This window comes from Quercus lobata, chromosome 5 (genome assembly GCF_001633185.2).
Source record: "Quercus lobata isolate SW786 chromosome 5, ValleyOak3.0 Primary Assembly, whole genome shotgun sequence".
NCBI lineage: Eukaryota > Viridiplantae > Streptophyta > Magnoliopsida > Fagales > Fagaceae > Quercus > Quercus lobata.
In genome coordinates, this window is record NC_044908.1 from 69,258,078 (window position 1) to 69,278,944 (window position 20,867).

General features: G+C 32.6%; 1 protein-coding gene across 1 annotated transcript; it reads right to left on the reverse strand.

Annotated features, from left to right (window-relative positions):
- Positions 1 to 951: 951 nt before the first annotated feature.
- On the reverse strand, positions 952 to 20,624 carry LOC115989355 (DNA-directed RNA polymerase IV subunit 1-like). Its single transcript, XM_031113027.1, has 19 exons — positions 20,560 to 20,624; positions 18,181 to 18,306; positions 17,681 to 17,801; positions 17,451 to 17,575; positions 16,596 to 16,652; positions 16,264 to 16,488; positions 15,820 to 15,969; positions 15,610 to 15,705; positions 13,578 to 15,515; positions 11,665 to 11,834; positions 11,504 to 11,570; positions 11,306 to 11,424; positions 8,302 to 8,447; positions 7,885 to 8,144; positions 7,585 to 7,758; positions 7,342 to 7,479; positions 6,061 to 6,323; positions 3,656 to 3,776; positions 952 to 1,534 (listed from the first exon to the last, which is right to left on the reverse strand). Exons 2-19 carry the CDS (start codon positions 18,292 to 18,294, stop codon positions 1,364 to 1,366), a joined length of 4,455 nt encoding a protein of 1,484 aa, XP_030968887.1. The 5' UTR covers positions 18,295 to 18,306; positions 20,560 to 20,624; the 3' UTR covers positions 952 to 1,363.
- Between the last annotated feature and the right edge of the window lie 243 nt (positions 20,625 to 20,867).

The window sequence follows — 20,867 nt, forward strand, 5'->3', positions numbered from 1 at the left end:
GTAACATGACTAACACTAACCTTAGCATGTGACCTTATCCCCCGTTTTAGTATTAAAAAACAAAAGCAAAAATAATAATAATTAAGGAGTAATATGACTAACCAGATAAGACCCTAAAGAGAAATAAAGAGACATGAAAATGTTGTGGATCGTTAAATGAAAGACCTGAAATTGACAAAGCATTTGTAAGAGAAAGAAATAGAGGAATCTAAGAGGCCGCCAACATCATCATGCCAGCCTCTCACCACCATCAAGTCGCAGAAATCGCTACAGGTATTTTATTATTATTTTTTTGTTGCTCTTTACGAAGAACTCATTACTAACAAAGCTCTATAACAATTATGTTAATATATACACAACATTCTCTAAAAATACAATATTATCCGTGCATTGCACGGACAACTTACTAGTTTTTTCTAATAACAAGATTAATCTACATTTTGATTTTGAATACCTAAAAAAGTGTGTGCGTTACCAATATATGCAACATGAATAAAAATTGAGAAAGTCACACAACTATGAGCTAAGAAGCGAGTGTGTAAGTTGTGACTGCAATCTGGATTGTGTGCGATTCATAAAATGACCCTTTGTTTTAATCTGTTATATCGTTTAAGCAAATCCAAACTCCAAACCTATTTCTAGCATTTTAAATCAAACAATTAATGATCCCATCGGTTCTGTTGCCACTAACAAACAACACCTGAGAGATTAAAATAATAAAACTGATAATAATTATAGAAAAAAAAAAATCAAAAGACATTATGACTAACAAATAAACAAAATTCAAAGTGTCACATTGACAATTTTTGAGTACTCATTCCACAATATTTGTGTTCGTTTATATGAATTCCCCAATGTCTGAGATAAATCTAAAGCCATAACTTCCAATACATCATTTGCATCGAAAATGCTACGTAGCAAACAAACCAGATCAACAAATTGGCTGAAATGCCAAGACAATTTTATTAGAAAAGCTGTTAAAATGAATGTTTCAACTGTACACATAATCATAGACACATCATGAAATTTGTAATTGACATTTACAAGATTCTGGTTGCTGGTTCCACTAGAGCCTTTTTGCTTGATGTCATGCAAGGCAGAGAAGTTATAGTAAAGGTAGTACCTAAAAAGAAAAAGATATACTGTTGACTACAAGAAGAAAATCTCTTACATCTCTACTAGCCCTCTACTTGTGCACAAGATACTGCTTTAATGGAGATGTACATATCTGAAAAGGTATGAAAGGTCTAAACAATCATTGCGATGATCCACCACCATTGTCATAGATTTATAAGACTACTTAATAGCTCAGCCTCGGATAAATAGTGGGAATGATCACATTTAATTTTCTGATGTGAAAAACTTAGGAATTGCAGTTTTGCAACCATTTTGATTTATAGGCTTCTGCCCTTTTAGGATCAATGATCTCTAAAGCAGCAATGACACACTTGTGGTACGAGAAATCTTCAGTTGTCCCGTCATTTCGTTCCACTTCAAAGCAGCGTGTATTCTGATACTTAGGGTGACAAACAACCTGTAAAAGATGGAGGGGAAAGAACCATTATGAAGCTGTCCAAGGAAAAAATCCCATATAATCAAATCATATATTATGGATATTAGTAGTGACCCTTTGATTAGCAAGTTGTTTAGGCACAAATAAACCATATTTTCAATCTTAAATGATATGCAACTGAGCTGTATTCATTTCTATACAAAATTACAGTTTGGCAGGAAATTAAAGGTTTTTTTTTTTTTCACATACAATTCAAATGGTTCAGGCTTTCTATTTATCCTTTTTTAACTAATAAATTGTAGAAAACACTACTTTGGGTTCTATAATTCTGTTCAAACATATGAAAGAAGCATTGTCATTATGATAGCAATGAACTTTGCTAACATGGAAAAATTGGAATTTCTTGGGTTTTCCCTTTTTTTTTTTTTTGGGTGGGGAGTGCTGGTGGATATGAAAGAGATCTTACTAACAAGCCACTGCAATGTATAATAATGAAAAAAAAAAAAAAAACTTTCCGAGTATTATTTTCCATGAAAATGGGCCCCTTTACAATTGATCAAACTACAAATAATTGTATATGTAAACTAAGGCAAGTCATTATTGAAATTATTTATGGAATATGAATAATAAAATATACGTAGGCATATATATATATATATATATATGTGTGTGTGTGTGTGTGTGTGTGTGTGTTTAGAAAATTTTGACCAGCAAGAAACCCTTATAAAAAAAAAAACTTTGTAACTCATAATTCTTAGATCATGTCAATTACAAGTACTGATTCCATACTTTTATATCTATGCACAATGAAAATAAGTTGAAAAGCAAAATAAGTGTACTCTTCATATAGCTAAGCACAAGTTCCTAGCAGAGTATTGCCTTTAATTTTTTTACACAACACAATCAATTATCATGCAATAATGTTTATTGTATAACTTTTTTTTTTTATTATTTTTTTTTTTAACAAGATAGAAAATTTCTATTCTAGCCTAATTTAAGTGTATATGTGTGTGAAACTCCCTTCTGGAGACTTGAACCCCAATCCTTGCCCCCCATACCCCACAAGCATCTATACTTGTGGAGTGACCACCGCACTAAGGGTGTGCGGTGGGTTTATTGTATAACTTGAACACCCAACACTATTGAACAATATTTAATATTTACCTGTATTAATTTTTCTTACTGACATATAAAAAACATATATTTTTTTTTCTTATTCTTCTTATAGATAAATACAATTAACAGTGGTGTTTACTAAACCGCAAAAACTACACCAAAATTACCTGCAAAATGGCTTAACCGCACCGCAAGTAATAGTGCATCATATCGTACCGCATGATGCAGTGCAGTTTGCAGTTTTATAATAAGAAAACCACTCAAAGTGCACCGCACCCTCACTATATATTAAATATATATATATATATATATATATATATATATTTTTAATATTAAATATATTGTTAATAGTTTAATAACCCTATTTTAAAAAAAAAATTAATAACCCTAGCAAGTATTGATTAGGAAAGCCAGCTCAAAATAAAGAAAAAATAGCTCTATAGTTTAAAACTTAGCCCAAAAAAAATGGAAAAATTAGTTTTGGGCTGGGCAGGAAAAGCCCGAAATTTGAAAAATATACCAATTTCAAACCGTATCTTATACGCCGCATTACATATGTGATCGCAAAAATGAGGTGCGGTGCAGTTATAGTTTTGGCTAAACTCTAAACCACACCGCAAATATGACCACAAAAATGAGGTGTAGTACAATTATGATTTTGATTAAACCGCACCACAAAGCGCGATGTTAAAAATGACCCAAAACCGCACCACACTGCAAACACCCTTAGTTAACACACTACCATGCCCAATTCTCCGCCCCTTATCTATAGGAGGAGAAGATGCCTTTTATCCAAGGACCACAAAACACACCACAAAACGCGATGTTAAAAATGACCCAAAACCGTACTGCACCGCAAACACCCTTAGTTAACACACTACCATGCCCAATTCTCCACCCCTTATCTATTGGAGGAGGAGATGCCTTTTATCCAAGGACCAACTTTCAAAAGAAGCAATTAATAATCCAAACATAAGGTTTAAAACCAACTTATTTCCTTTTTCTTCCTCATAAAATTTTATATACCTTTATGGCATGTACGTCTTTAGCTCGAATTCCAAACTTTTCTTCTCTTCGAGGATGAAAATATAAGGCCGTCATCAAAATTGACTTGTCTTGGTCATTTACCATTTGATTAATTGGATACCTACAACCAAAAAAGTAAAATTATTTAAGGAACTCCCACCCATTTTAATGAAAAAAAAAATTTATATAAACACACAGAACTTAAGCTATGAAGACAAGGAGCACTACAAAAATGAGAGTAAGCATGTCAATCATTCAAAGAAGTAATCATATTAATGATGAAAAGCAAAGCACTAAAAATCATACAATTTATAATTAAAATCAGGTGTGACCCTTACACATGCAAGACAGTAGACGGTAGACCTATACGTGCGCATATTAACATTCAAATAGAAAACTCGCTACTACAATATCTTCTAATGCCACCAATATCTAAGATAATCAGTCAAATTTCAAATAGAGAACTTCTTGGGGGTGGTGCAGCACTTTTTTTTGGAGGGTAAGCTATGTACCTAGTGAGCCTCCACCTTCTATATCCAAGGTGAGAGGTGCTATTTTGAGGTAAGCTCATTGGAGTTTAGCATATTCTTAGTCACCCAAATAATTTTTTTTTTTTTTTTTTTTAATTTTCTATAGGAAAAGGCGGTAATCATAAACAAGTTAATTGTGCTACAGAAGAATGTTTGTTCAACTTGCATGTTGGCAAGGAAAGTTTGATCTTTATATTTGAGATTATTGAATGATTCAATTACTTCCTTAGGCAGTGTCCATTCCTAGTCCTTTTCTTGAAAATTTAGTTCTAAATTTCAGAATCCAATGCTTTATGAATAGTTTTAATAAACTCCCTGCATATATTTGAACATTCTCTTGTTTCCAATAAATTTATTCTTACTTAAAATATGTGTGTATATATATATATATATATATATATATATATATTTATGGGTAATTAAAAAAACACTATTGAACTATTTTCCAACAACACAAAAGAGGGAACATTTGAAAGAAACCCGTGACACTATTACTCGACTTATTAATCATATATTATTTTCATTATTTCATATATTATTTTAGTAGACTCACGTAATGCATGAGAATATATAATTAGTTTGTAATGTGGTATAATAAAGAAGTTGTTCTTTGAAATTTGTTAAAGATAGTTTATTCTCTTTAAAACTTTTTGAATAAAAGTAATTTCCATTTCTTTGTTTCTGTAAATATATCATTTTATTATTTTGAGCCCATAACTAAAAAAGGAAACCTAAAAAAAAATAGAATCAATTTAAGGCTCAATTAGTCCGAAATGGACTGAATACATCAAAGTGGATTGAAATAGATCAAATTGAACCAAATGGGACTGAAATGGACTGAATGAACCAAAGTGAAAGGAATGGACCTTAATTGACTAAATTGGACTGAAGTGAACTAAATGGACAAGAGATGATAGAAATGGACTAATGTGGACCAAAATTGACCAAAATGTTGATGTGATTCAAAATGAGTGTAACAACAATAAATGTTACATTTTCGCTTTTAGATATTATATAGATTTGTAAGCCTTACATGTACTATGTAGAAAGTTTGTACTAACTACAATATCACTAAAAGTAAGTAGGAATTTGTTTATAATGTTACTGATGTGATATTAATCAATCATGTTACTTTATAAATTTTTTAGTTAGTAAACAATATTCCGCTTTTAGATATTATATAGATTTGTAAGACTTACATGTACTATGTAGAAAGTTTGTACTAACTACAATATCACTAAAAGTAAGTAGGAATTTGTTTATAATGTTGCTGATGTGATATTAATCAATCATGTTACTTTATAAATTTTTTAGTTAGTAAACAATATCATTTAAATGTTCTTTTTACTATTAAAAATTAATGAAAACATTCAAAGATGCATAATTTAAAAGATCTTATTGTTTGATTAATATTGATTTGGAAAAAAAAAAAAAAAAGCTTAAATGACTTCACGTACTAACAGATTTGGAACAAATAAATAAATTAACTCATTTAATGATTTATTAAATAGATATTGATTGATATTGATTATATAGATAGATATAGATGTAGATTATTTGCTAATGCTTTTTGCTGAGGGTAAGAACTAAGAACTAGTCCCAAAGAATGTCAGGTACGTGAATCATTATATAAAAATCACTAATGTCATATAAATATGATTTTTTCTACATGGTTATGCTATAAGTTGAAAAGAAAGAAACAATATTCTTGTTTAGAGTCCCATAGAGCAAGGAAAGAATGAATAATGATGAGTGAGAAATTAGTAAAAAAAGATGACTAAAATATTTATAAGAAACCAATTAGAGTAACATGACAGAAAACAATGCAATGGACATAATTAAAAGAGAGGAGAATCATTGGAGGTATTGACTTACTTGTGCAATATCTGCTTCAACGCATGGGACAGATTCAGAATATCATTTGGTGTCCAAACCCTTTTTAATACAGAATTATTTTTGCTTTCTAACTTTTTAAGGCCTTCCATTGCAAGATCGCCATACTTGTAGACAGGCTGAGCACCAGAATTATCAGACATACTGTTGCATTCAAGTGTTTCAGCCTTTACATTCTGCTTATCAGAAATAGTTTGCCTGCCCATCAGGCTATTAAAATCTACAGGGTTCTCAAGCTCAGGCATCTGAGGAACAATAGTTGGGATTGAAATAAATTAGATCATTGAAAGAAAAAAGAAAAATCTTGCTATGAAAAAAATATTTTTTTAAAGGAAATACATAGTGAAAATGTAAATTTTCATAGAGCTTGCTCATGAGTAAATAAATTTAAAAAAAAAAAAAAAAAAAAAAAAACTCCTAACAAACTACATTCCATAGAGTTAGTTGAGTATCACTCTGTATATTTGCATATTAAACAAGACTTTGACCAATTTAAGGACAAGGATAAGACAGAAAAATGAAAACTGACAGACATGGATGCTTAGTGAAGTATGTTCTCTCTAGGGACTACTACTCACATCTCAAAGAACCTTAAAGACAATAATTCAGTTTCATTTTAACACAAGTGTTAATAAAATAAATATTCAACAACTTTTCAAATTTCAAGTTCAGTAAATCTCAACAAAACTTATTAATGCACCAGTCAGAGCTTCGTTAAACATCCTTTAGAAAGAATTTAATAGGGTCGATGACTCCTATGGAAATCTTTTATCATCCTAAAAAGAAAAGATGCACAAAAGAAAAGGGAAGGGAAAAAAGGAAGACAAACCTATTATCATCACAATGGGGTCTTTACACATTCATATGTTAAGCATATAGTCTTAGGCTGCATTTGGATGGATTTGGATGGATCTTTGAAATTTCAAGACTTTTGCATTATATGGAGACAATTTACAATTTACCAAAAGCCTTGTAGCTCCCTGCCCCACTTGTTCTAAAAATTATCAAAAGCATTACAGGGAGACAACATCCACAACTAGAATCCTAATAGCATAATTTATGCCTTAAAATTTTTCTGTTCCTAAACTTAGATGAAGGATTATAAAGGAGGGATCCAAATAAACATTTCTTAACTAAACTTTAGCCAAATCCCCTGCATAAATCCCTTCTTGTGCTCACTCAGAATTGAGCTGTTTTATTAAAACCCCTGAATTGGTGAAGTTACTGAAGACATTTTATCTGCAAGAACAATATAATATCTACCTTCCCAGAATATAGAATGTCAAAGTGGCCACCAGTCCCTGTAGAAGGCACATTTCCCCATGCCAATGCATCAAGATTTCCTTTAAGATTATCCACAACTCCAGCCTTAGCAGCATTAAGAAAGCAAGCACCAGGGTTCTGCACAAAAAACGGAAGACAGTCAGGATTACATGCCTACAAATAATTTTCATTAAAAGAATCACGGCAATACCAAAATAAAGAAAAACACATGTGAGAACTAACAGAAAAGCACGCTTGCATGAAGGGTGATGAGACAGATGCATGTTCTCTTTGTCGAGCAATGCCTCTTGCATTCAAGCCAACAAACTCTCCTGTAGCGGATAGACTATCAGCAACAAGAACCAAATGTTGAGGATGTATGGACTTTCCAACATCAGATATTGCAACTTCTAAACTCTGCACATGAAAAGACATAGTAGTAGTTAAGAGTAAGTATCAGTTACCTTGAAATTTGAAATGCAAATCCACTCCCCTCCCCCTAGAAACCAAAGAAAAAAACAAATCTTAGGCAACAGAATACACCTCAAGAAAATATTTCCATCCAGCTTCTATTCCAAAGGCCAAAACAATATCATGAACATTATCTGCATGACTGCGCGACCAGTCGATCATATCCGTCATTTGGACACAATCATTCGAAATTAAACTCTCAAGATCTGTTGTATCACAGCCTGCTGACATAGCAACTCTCAAGTAGAGTTCACTAAACGAACCATGATGACGTCTTGATACTTTAGGTTGATCATTCCATAAAATGTCCACTTTCTTTATCTCAGGGAATCCTAAAGAAAATTCAAGAAACGTGAAAATGAGTATAAATAAATACAAAACAAGCATGAATGACATATTCAGCAAACAATAAATAGAATATGCACAAGTCTATATCTTGAAATGGAATGGCTTAGTAAATATATAGAGGTGCTTTAGTGCGCTACCAACCTTTAACAACTGTTTGAAGAATGAAAGGTATGAAGGAGTCTCTAACTGAATCCAATGCTAAAGGAGTCTTGTAAATTTCAGGTATTGCGACAGTGATGCAAAATGCATCATTGTCTTCCTTCTGTGTCTCAACTACAGAACAATCGCTGCCATTTAATCAACCAAGTCAAAAGGGAATATTATAATATTAAACCAAGGTACTTTTGTAAGATCATGGTCATACTTTCATTTTGGTATTAAAGCATGAGTAACATATCAAAAGTTAAAAAAAATAGTCTTTTCCAAAAGCGGCCAAAAAATAAAATCATTACATGCATAGAGAGAGAGAGCGAGGCAGAGAGATAAAAGGAACATGAACTTTTGGGATAAAACACTATGAATGGAGAGATTATTTATTTCATTTTTTACCTTATTCATAAGATACACTCACCCAATGGCTTGTAAACCCACAATCTTACCCTCCATCCGCACTTGTGAGAGAGGGAAGTACCATTTGAGTTAGCAATTACGGACTATTTTTTATCTATGCTAATATTTAATGGGCTTTTCCTATTTGGACTGGACATTTTTTTGGTTCCAAAATACCCCTACAGCCTAGGTTTAAGTAGGGGCAAAACTTGAGAATAATACTGCAAAAATATATCTCTAACTCTCTCCTAAAACGTTTCCTACAAAATAGGATCACTCTCCCACTAACCCATTTCTTCAAAGCAACTATACATTTACTTTTCTTTTTTTCTTTTTTTTTTTAAAGAAAAACAAGTTAAACAAAAAATAAAAAATCATCCTCACATTTATCTTCCTATCCAATTATTAACCTTTACCAAAAAAAAATATAAGAGTTTTTGAGAACGAGCGTGAGTGCGTGCTTAGAGGCTAGTTTACAATAAACTTTGTTTGAATTTGAAACAAATTATTAGATTAATTGATGAGAAAACTAATTGAATCATGGAATTAAAAGAAAGGGGGGGGGGGGGGGGGGCATGTGGCACAACAGATGCAACTACAATTTTGAGACCTGACTTTATGTTTATCTAGATTTCCAAACCTTAACAAATCATAATATGCTGAAAAACAGAATGGACTGTACTAAGTGTGTATTACAAATAAACTTTGGAGTACCAGTCAAAATGGATATTGTAAGAGCATAGGATCAAAATTTTCAATTTCAAACATATAAATTGATCTAACAAAGAGAATTATTCAATGAGACTGCTACAGCTTCATTCCATGACTGATTACTACATTTGGGATGCATGAGTCACATCAATTTAATATGACTATCCTCTAAGCATGTTGTTTAAAGATGCTTTCTGCTAGCATCTATAGTTGGCACATTAATATTATATTCAGCCTAATTATTACCATATGCTTTACATGTAAAAATGTCGACTATGCAGCATTAGTTTTTTTTAAAAAAAAAAAAAAAAACTGACTTTACACTGTTCAAATTGATAATATAATTTTTTGTAAGTATATGTATAGACAATAAACATAGGATCGTTTATATGCAATTTCAGGTTATTTTCGTTTAATTGAATAGTTGCATGAGTAATCACCAATCAACACAAATAAATAGTGTAGAGTTAGAATAAAATTTTTACGTAATTTCCTGTAAATTTATATCATTTACTTTTTCTAAAACAGTATAAGGGAAAAGTACACAAAAACCCCATGTGGTTTCTCATTAAAACATGGAACCCCCTAAAGTTTTGAATATAACACTTACCCTTTGTTATATCATTTTATGTATAAAACATTAAACATATGTACAAATAAACGGTGAGTTGCTCATGTGACAATACTACATGTGGGCTTTGTGTTACACTCCAAAACCCTAGGGAGTTACATACTTAAGGTTTACACATAAAACAATACTCTAAGGGGGTTAAGTGTTACCTTCGAAAGTTTAGGGGGTTTTCGTATTTTACCAATACACCATAAGAAAGGGGGGGGGGGGGTTGTTCCTGAATTATTCCAGTGCCAAAATGCAAAAATCACCAAGAGGGTTTGGGTCAATTGCAAACTGACCCCTTAGGATTTCAATATTTCCATCTAACTCTCTAAGGTTTTAATATATGTGAAATTGATCCCTAATCTATGTTAAAATTCCCTCAGTTTAAGTGATGATTACAGGTGACCAGGTTTATTACATAATTTTCATTTGATATAAAATTTACTAAAACTAATATGAAATTTAATAATTTTTTTTTAAAACAATAAAATCATTTTGAAAAATTAAATTTAGCAAAAAATATATATAATTTTTTTTTTCAAAAAAGAAAAACGAATTAATGTTGCATTAAGATTAATTAATTTGTGCCTTTAGGTCTGAATTTATCATTTTAAGGGAATTATTATTTTTTTATATCTTTTGTATTTTTTTTCAAAAATTTAATTTATTAAATTTTAACTTTTTTTTTTAATTGCAGGTAACCACTTTCCATCACTAAAATTGACGAAATTTTAGCATAGGGGTTAATTTCACAAATATGAAAACCTCAAGGATTTACAATGAAGAATTGAAACCCCAAGGAATGTTTTTGAATTTTGACATTTTTCCAAATTATAAATATTGAATACACTTGATATATAATAGGTGAAATTTAACTACAACAATTTAATGGGCTAGATGCTCAGTTTTGGTTTTGCTTTTCTTCTTTAGGTAAAATGTAGACTCATTTTCATATTATTTTCAACAGCTCAAAAAATTTAGGCAGTAGTAGAATGATAACTAGTAGCATCCAAGCTTTTCATTTTATTTAGACATTAATTGTTTTGCTGTAACATGTGACAATACTCCTAAATGTAGCCATATTAATTTCTACCAGTTATTACAAATATATGATGTTTTCTAATTTGTAAAAAGAAGTCCACTTCATACTAAAAAATCAGTGAAAACAACAGAAACATAGGAAGAATCTACCAAAAAAATGAACATGAAAAAAAATCCCCAATGGTAAGTTTAACTAAATCTTTTAATCAAACAGAAGGAGAAGCTTACTCGCTCAATATTTGCAAGTTGGGAAGATTTGATTCTGATTCTGTTTCCGAAGAATTACACCTCTTGTGAAGGGAACTCATGATTGAATGTACTGTTAATCCCCTTCTCTTCACAATTTCCTGAAAGTACATATATTTATACCTGATATCTGGGACTCGCATAAATGTAGAAAAGATATGGATAGCAAGATTGTAATACCTTGCATAAATGAAAATGACAGACCCAAGGACTGAAATGTGTCTTGCTACAAGTCTGTGGAGAAAAGCTAATACACACAGAATCACATTAATTAATATCAGATGAAACTATGTAGTCATTGTTAATATTAAACATGAAACAGGAGAGAAAAAGAAGCTAACGTTATCATGACAGTAGACACAATGTCTGAAAATATTAGTCTCTCCAAATGATTCTTAACCTCCAAGGCTCCATACTCAAAACCATGCGTCCGTCTTCCAAGTTTCTTAGAAAAAAATATTGACCAAGTTGTGTCGGAATTATGTTTTCTTGAACCACATTCCAGTATATTCTGCATAATTAACCCAGATCACAAAAGTTCTGTCAAGAATTATCGTGACATAATTATAAATACATTTAATCAACTAGAACATCACCCAATGATAAGTCCAAAAATGCAAAACTACATAAAAATCTAAAAATGCATGCAGATTAGCGAGGAACCAATGTAATGAATGTCAATGGACAGGTCATGCCCTACTTCAACACAAAAGAAAGAAACAACAATCTACTGGACCACTAGCTACATAGACCACTAACAAAGTCATGTAAAATTTGGATAACTACCATACGTGAAACATCAAAAGGAACAGTATTTTTTAGGTGATTAGACTACCTGCTCAAATGAGATAAGCAGATTTGAATTTCTTAATTAGTTGTAATACATTATTTAAAATTCTTAATTACATTAAGAAACTCGAGGAGTGAACCTTGTAAGGGTATAAGTTCATGTGGTTCCATTTTATTTAAATTAATCTCTTGATATTAATGGCCTCCTGCATTTAGGCATGTGTTTTCTAGCAGGAAAAAAATCCTTGTGTTTTCTATTCACTTTGGAAAACTGAATTATAATAGGCTTCACTTCAGCAAATTTGGTGTTTTATTTTACAAAGAATAAGATACTCTTAAGCCTTAGAACATGACATTCAACAATGGATACAGTCACTTGACCATCTACCCTTACAGGTACCAGTATGTTCATTGAAACAAACATACGCAACTGCAAATCTGACTATGCAACCAAGTTCATATACTCAAGTCTTTCAGGTTAGACTGAATTTGGCACCCTAGCTACTACATGTCAAATTAAAATTTTTTTAAAGCTATACGATCAACAAATGATCTCCTACATGATTAAGATGACAGTAAAAGTTGATACAATATGAGCTCCATTCCCCTTTTGCCACACATTTATAGGCAGATTTATATAACAGGAGAGCTCAAATCTAAATGAATATGTAAGACACATACATGGAAACTAAATAAAGGCACACTGAACAAAAAATAAGTATTATAATGTTAGTTTAAATAAGCATTAAAATATCCAAATCCTCATATACTAGGCAACAAAAACTAATCAGATAATTTTCAAGATGTAACTTTTGTATAATATCTTACCCTTAAAAAAAAAGCACAATCTCTCTCTCTCTCTCTCTCTCCACATGAAGCTCCGGTTTAATTTTCTTATTACATATATCATATATAAGTTCTCAGATACATTGCTCTCCCTTTCCAAGTCTAACTTCTGAAATCCAATAAATATTAATTCTGGGTATTCCGTTCCAATTTAACTAAGAATTTTTTCCTAGAAATTAAATTGTCTAGATCTTAATTACACGACTAAGAAGTACAATCCATTGCCATCAATGTCTTAGTCAAGAGAATAATCCTTGTCTTCAGTCTAACATTGGCCATAGATTCAAACGACAACTCCAAATTCAACCTTTGGAGAATGGAGAATACTTATGAAAAAAAATTGTCAAATAAGAACGTTGGAGCATCATAAGACATTAAAGATGGTTGGAACACATGTTCAGGTGAACTGCTTCTCGGAGGGGAGGGGATTCTTATTTATTAAAAGTAGATTCAGTCAATTGCATGTTGATTGGTGTGTAATTTTTTAGAATTCATTTAACATGACTCTGCAAATATTCAACATCAGCAATTGACTGAGCCAAATACCCTCAGATATTCCCCCCAAAAAAGAAGAATAAAAAACCATATGTTAACCCTGGCACAAGAGCAGGAAGAGTACCTTTAGATTCAGCAATGGAGAAGTTTGAAGTAGACTAATTGGTTGATCCAAAGCACTATATGCCACTTCTGAAATGGCAGAAGCAGACCATGAACCCACAGGCTGGCCACCAATGGCATCATCATCATCAACACTCTCACTAAATAAGTCATGGGTGCTGCTATTTGGAGTTGATTTGTCCTTATTAATATTATAAGAGAACTGAATAAGCTGATTCCCATATGCATTTCTAACTGTTCCATCATATGCGGTATACAAATCGCGCATTAAGAACATAAGCCTTCGGTTCAAAGTCCCAGGGAGATCTGCATTGGCACTGAAAGAACTATCTCGACTTGCTACTGAATGAACAAAACATTCGAAAGGATTCAAGCCCGCCAGAAAGGAATTTTCAACCACAGCATATGGGATGTAAGATCCAGCATGTTCAGGAGAATTTTCAACCTTCTGGACTGAATCATGTGCCTTTCGATTATTCCAGGAAGCACATGAAAGTTGGCGGGGGATTCTAAATGATAGCGGAACCATTGAATGTTGCAAGCCAAGACACATGCTATGCTGAACCAATTTCAGCAAATTACCCTTGCTTCCAGCCTTAAACATAACCAGAAATGAGTTATCCTTACTAGCATATTTGTAGACTAAAGTTTGAATATCCTGAAACACTTGCTTGAAAGCATCAGCAGAGACTTGACATAGTGCTGCAGATTTTTGCTTCTCATAATAGAAATGCTCCACATCAAGAACCACAGAATTCTCCTCATCACCTTTGGCAAGAAAATCCTGAAAAGAATCTATCATCAACAGTTTGAAATTAGAGGTCTGCTCTTCTTCTTTTAAACCAAAATTTATTTCATCCATCATGTTTTTCCGGGAGCGTAAGTTAGAGCAGAGGTACAAGTCTGAAAGTGAAACACTCAAGCCCTGCATAGACAACCACTCACAAAGAACTTCCTGAGCAGCATACAAGAAGTCAACTACTTTACCCCGACAATGTTTGACAAGACTATGAAAAAGGTTGCCATCATTGTCACATAGCCAAAACGATCCCTCAGAAGATAAAAGCTCTCCATTACTAACATGAACACCATTTGAAGGAAAAACATAATCAAACCCTGGGGGCAGAAGCATGCTGAATATTTGCTTGCCAGTCCAAACAGAACCATTAAGTGAGGGAGCTTTGACGATTGCAGGCAACGGAAATTGATATGGGGAAAACATTTGTAGCTGCTGCAGTTGAAAAAGGTTCAAGGAAACCCCATCCTCCATGATCAAATGAGCAGCAGTTAAACTATCCTGACTTAGTGAAAGCAGGTTCCTACCATTTTGCCCATCTATTACTTGCCTATCTAAAGCAACAAGCTCACTAAGTTCAACTCTAGCATCAATTGATTGAGAAACATAGCCATGAAGACAGTCACCATCAAAATCCCCGCGAAGAGGAGAACAGCAAAGTGGGTTTATGGAAACAACTGAAGTTATTGGCAGGACCTTGACAGATAAAGCTATAAGGGAGTGTTGATGTATGGATGGAGGCCTATTTATCAACACGATATCTCCATTATTCAGGGGCCTATACATTGTGTCCCCAATATGAAATTCATTAATATGATGGACACAAACCAATTCACCTTTTCTGCGAACATAAACCTTTCCCTTCTCAATAAAAGATAGTGTACAGTCAACAATGAACTTATCAAAGTTCCATCTATTCAAACTCTCAGAAATTTGCAATTGCTCTGCAATATGACATGGTATACCAATTTCACTGAGCTTGATATATGGATCGCCAACAACAACCATGCGAAAACAATGATCACTTCGCTTCCCAAGAACAACATCTTTGATCCATCTCAACCCAGAAGAGCTGGAAGGATCTGTACCGTTTTTTTGTTGGGCAGAAGCCAAAACATTATTAGATGACTTGCCTGAGCTTAACTGCATGTTAGGAATATAAAAATAAGCAAGATGCATAATGATACACAAAAAATCTGACTCAAAAACTAGAAGAAATCAAGGCTGTGCAGCTTGCCTTTGAAAATTTCAGGCAGTCCAGAACACGAGAACCCAACTCATTAGCTGTCCCGGTAAAACCAACCAATTTCTTGTAGGCCCTGGTCCGTTCATCCTACAACAATTAATCAGAATCAATGCAAGAGAGCATTAACCAGAAATCTTGCAAGATGATGTGATTTGAAATCTGTTTCAAAACAATGAGAAGAGTGAATGAGAGAATTCTTACAAAGAATAATTGCTGTGGAATTGTATGTGTAATTTCACACACACGATGATAATTTGGTGTCACAGGAAAACAGTTTAGGAAAAGTGAATCTGTCCTCGAAACAAACTTTTTGATGAACTTAAGATCTACAGATTTCAACAAATAATGAACCTGAAAAACAAAAATAAGGAATCATAATAAAGGGTGCATCATAGACCTTTCGGGTTGGCATAGGAACAGTATGCCTAATTGTGACAGCAATTAGAACAAAACCAAATCAAACAATTCAGTATATTGTCAGTGAACAGCACAGAGAATGGTTTGTAAAGGCAACACCAATTTGAAAAGATAGTAAAGGTGTTGTGTCAAGGATGGTGTGATATTTATTGGTGTCATATTATGCCTACTCTTCCTAAAATTAAAGAATACAGCAGATTTAAAATCTATTGAGGAAGGCTATGCTACCTGGGCATGTGATAGAACCCTTCTATTTGGTTTCAAATTACTTTCTTCTTGATTATCATCTTTTGGAATAAAATCCCAAAAATCAGCTGGTAGACTCCTTAAACTTTCTGTCTGAGACTTCTTTGGCAACCTTTCATTTACCTCTACCATAATTGCACTTTTTTTAAAGAGTTCATTAGTGGAAACTTTGAATTTTACTGTTGGATACCACTCTGTTGAATTTCCCTGTTTATTACAAAAGTGACAAACAACAACAAAGGTTTAGTCCCAAAATATTAAAATCACGCAAGCAAAAAAGGCAAAGAAGATTAATAAGAGTATAGAAAACTTACCACACAATATTTGCAACCCTTAGGTTGATTATGATCAAATGCTGAATCCCCATCCAGCTACATGCATGATTAGCCAAGCATAAGACACCATCAACTACAAGCAGATGACTAGGAAATATCCATTCAACTTAAAATTAAACTAGTCTACATTAAAATCTTCAAAATGGGGTGAATGTTAATTGATAGCATGTATACAAGAAATTTTTCTCCACAATGGTCTGCATAAAATACAAGAATTTTAGATAGTGCAGTTCATGTATGTTTTTAGGATCTTTAATGAGCTTACTATCAATAAGCTAAAGTATTTTCCTGAGTCACTTTTGAGTGGATGAAAGTGATGGGTCTGAATCTTTTCCTCCCTGTTAGATTGTCCTAACCTTTTGAATTTTAGATCGTAAATTATTAGTGGCTTTTGAATATTATTGCTGTACTTGAGTCATATCCTTCTGCTTTTCTTTCACAATAAAACATATTACTCCGGAAAAAAAGGGGTTCCATATCATACAAATGATACAAATTTATCAGGAAAGTAAAAAAGGGAGATGCAGTTTGCAAAAAAAAATTCAAAACTAGGTTTAACCCAAGACTTTTGGAAAAGATTCTTTCATATTTATATCAGGGCTGATACAGCTACTTTTATCCCAACTAACATTAAGAAACTAACAATGTTTGAGAAATGCATTCAGGATAAATAAGATATAAATAGAAAAAACTGCATCTCCCTTTAATAACGCATTCAATGCTGTATCATATAATAAATCTAGCAGTGAGCTGGAATACAAAGCATAAAAAAATTTATTTGAAAAAAAAAAAAAAAAAAACCTACTGTTCAGCTCAAGGAGTGAGGTACCGTACCTTGACCTGAAGTTCTTGCTTGATAGATTTACATCCTGGGCAAATTTTGTTCAAAATCTTTGCAGCTTCGGATAGAAAAAAAGGGTGGACTATGGTGAATGGGAAATCGATAAACCCAAAATGACCTTAAAAACACAATAACTGCATTACTTTAGAACAATTTCCAGTAGAAGTACAAAGAAAAGAAACTCATCACACAACATTATTTTGATAATAAATGCACGTCAAACCTTCACAGTTTTTAGTATCTTTAGCACCACATGTCAAGCATTCATTAGACAGATTTGGGACTCCCAACTTAGGATCAGAGAGGTCACTAACTGCATCAACTGCTAGAACAGATATCTTCTCCTGTTACAATATCACAAAAAGATTCAACGAACAAGTAGCAAACACAATACCAGGAATATATATATATATATATATATATATATATTCTAAGACTGATTATCAAAAAATATATATTCTAAGACTGAACCTGACTTCCGTTTGATTCCTCAAAGTCCAACCTCACCCCCCAATTATCTTAAAACTGGGCTGGTTGATTACTTAACCCAACCCACTGCCATCCCAAATTGGAGATAAGTTACCGTTTTTAATTTATTTAGTATTAAAAGCTACTAATTTTCTGGGCATCAATTCATGTGAATGAGTGATGATTCAATCTGCAGACTAGAAGAATGAACAAGAATATTTCTTTAAAAAAAAATAAGTTCATTAAAATACTTACTGTATCCTTTTTAGATGCAATATTAAAACATATGCCAGTGAGGAGACCAGATGGGAATTGCTGCTCTTCATACAAATCATTTTCCATGGGAGACTTGCTCTTCATACAAGTCATTGTTCATACATCCTATATAGCAAACCAAAATCATTAAAAGAAAGAAGACTGGACACCCTTAAAAAATTCATCAAGTACAGAAATTAATTTTGTAGCAAAGCAATCTGAATAAAAATTGATCTGTATGAAAAGCCTGCTGATTGTAAAATCCAGAAGGCATAACAAGAAACATGCAAAATGCCCCTCTCACTCCTTAACCAACAAAGTTTATGTGCATGGCATGCCCAAGTACTCATGCCCATCAATTAATCTTGGATGCCTCAAGAAAATGCTAAGAAGTAAATCGTAAAATTAATAGGAGACTTAAAATAACTTTGGAGATATTTGTATAAATATTTAAAAGCCAACTTCAATCAAAGCCTGCCAGATTTAGCTGGTAAAGTCTCTTGTGAGTAGAACTACAGGCCTGATTTAAAAGCATTTCAAAAAGGTTGTACAGCTACTACTTCACTGAATTGACTAGAAAAGAGATTTAGGGTGGAGGAAGAAAACATGCTTGTAAGTAAACATATTGAAAACTTTTTAAGAAAATCTAAAAAAATCAATGAGACTAATGGTGCATGAAGTAGAGCCCATTTCAAAAAATGTCGAAGTTTACCAATTTTGGTCATAAGAAACTTGGATGTTTTCTAATTAACGTCCCATTATCCATTTATAGGAACCACACTGCTTAGGTGTCTTATTCCTCAGCAAGAAAATGTTCAACCATATCATCCTCTATTAACATGAGCTTGATTTATATAGAAACTGAATGCAGAAGCTAAAGATAGCTACCAAAAAACTATTTTAAATATGACAAATGAATTACAGAAGATTCAAATTTCTAAGAGGAATGGAAATAAATTAAATGTCTAACTTTCAATTCTTTTAGATATCCAAAGAAAAAACTTGATTTTAAATTGTTAAATTATGTTGATAAGAGAATCACCATTCTTAAATGTCTAACTTTCAATTCATTCAATGAACTATATGATTCACTGTTTAAGTGTATTCAACTATATGATGTTAGTTATGGCACCAACTACCAAGGACTTAAAAACTTCAATTACTCCAAAATAAAGACAAAATTAAAAAGAACTTTTTTTTTCCTTTCCAAGTGTAAATATGTTGTGAACCACATCAACTAATAAGCAACAGTTCTGGAATCACATATACAACAACTAAAGTGGATAAAAAGAAATATAGATCAAACATGAAAAGTCTCTACTAAAGCTTAAAAATAACAGGAAATAGACAAGTCACTGAAAAACTCATTTCATGCATGTCACATGGCCACTTTGCAATGAATGCGGCACCAATGCCATGATCAAATAGGGTATAATGCTCCATCAACAACAGACTTAAATTACATGTCATTTACTAATTTTGTCATTATCCCCTATATAATCTTACAAAAATGTAAAAATAATAACAAAAACAGCATACAAGTACTGCCATAAAAATTAATAAGAGAACAACATACAAGTACTACCATGATATGGACAATCTGACGCGTTCAATTGAACTCATACATTCGAATTTGCACACAGAAATCAGAGTAACTAATGAAACTCACAATATCAATAAGACAAAAAAGAACTACCATTACCCAGCACCAACAAACAAATTCCCTCCTAAATTGATCAAAACAGTAAAAGACACATCATAAATAGGACTCACTGATTGATATAATGAAAAATACATTAACCCTTACTTCTCAAATTATTAAAATATACCTGAAATTATCACTATAACTGCAATCAACAACAAGCAACAAAAAACGTCCTCGCTGTTAATCACTCAAATTTAAACATAAACCACAATCTTCACCCATTGATCACTTGGCTAGCAAACGCATAATTTCATAAAAACAAGTAGTAAACAGAGCACCGATTAGCTTATAAGTTAACATATCAAACAAAAACATTGATCATAGCATGACTTACAAGACAAATTTACTGATATCATTAATCAAACTGATCAGTAAAACACAAAATTTTTATGCAAATTGTCCAAAGCTCAGTTCTTAAAAGTTCAAACCCTGATCAACATTACATGCAACAAACAGAACACAGAAGCCCCCCATGCACAGTTGCACACTGCCCAAAAACAAAAGAAAAACATACGACCCCTAACAAAACCCAGAAACCATTATCGTAAAAAAGATATCCCATGATCACAAAAATGAAAAGAACCAACCTCATAACTTCTTATCAAGCAGAACATAACAAACATGAAACATTAGTCATAGAAAAACTAAAACAAACATGAAAAAGAGTATCTTACGGGTGGTGGGGTCAGGGGTGTCGTTGGAAGAAACTTGCTTCACTTATTATTATTATTATTATTATTATTATTATTTTTGCTAGGAGAACTAGTGAGCGTTACCTCTACTCCCAAACCACTTTGAGAAATTGAGAGTAATTTTTTTATTTTTTTTCCTGAGAAATCGAGCGAGTCCAATAACTGCTAAACCACCGAAGGCGGTAGAAACCTACTCTATCTAAACTATGTTTTTTGAACTCTTATAAATGGAATAGGACTCTTCTTAAGTATCATTTTATACTACAGAACTATTTAAGTAGCTTCTTTTT

Coding starts and splice junctions, on each gene's coding strand:
- LOC115989355 (XM_031113027.1), bottom strand. CDS start 18,294: ATGACTTGTATGAAGAGCAAGTCTCCCATGGAAAATGATTTGTATGAA. Junction 15,516..15,609: donor ACTGCCTGAAATTTTCAAAG/GCAAGCTGCACA, acceptor CCTAACATGCAG/TTAAGCTCAGGCAAGTCATC. Junction 6,324..7,341: donor ACATTCTATATTCTGGGAAG/GTAGATATTATA, acceptor ATTGTTCCTCAG/ATGCCTGAGCTTGAGAACCC.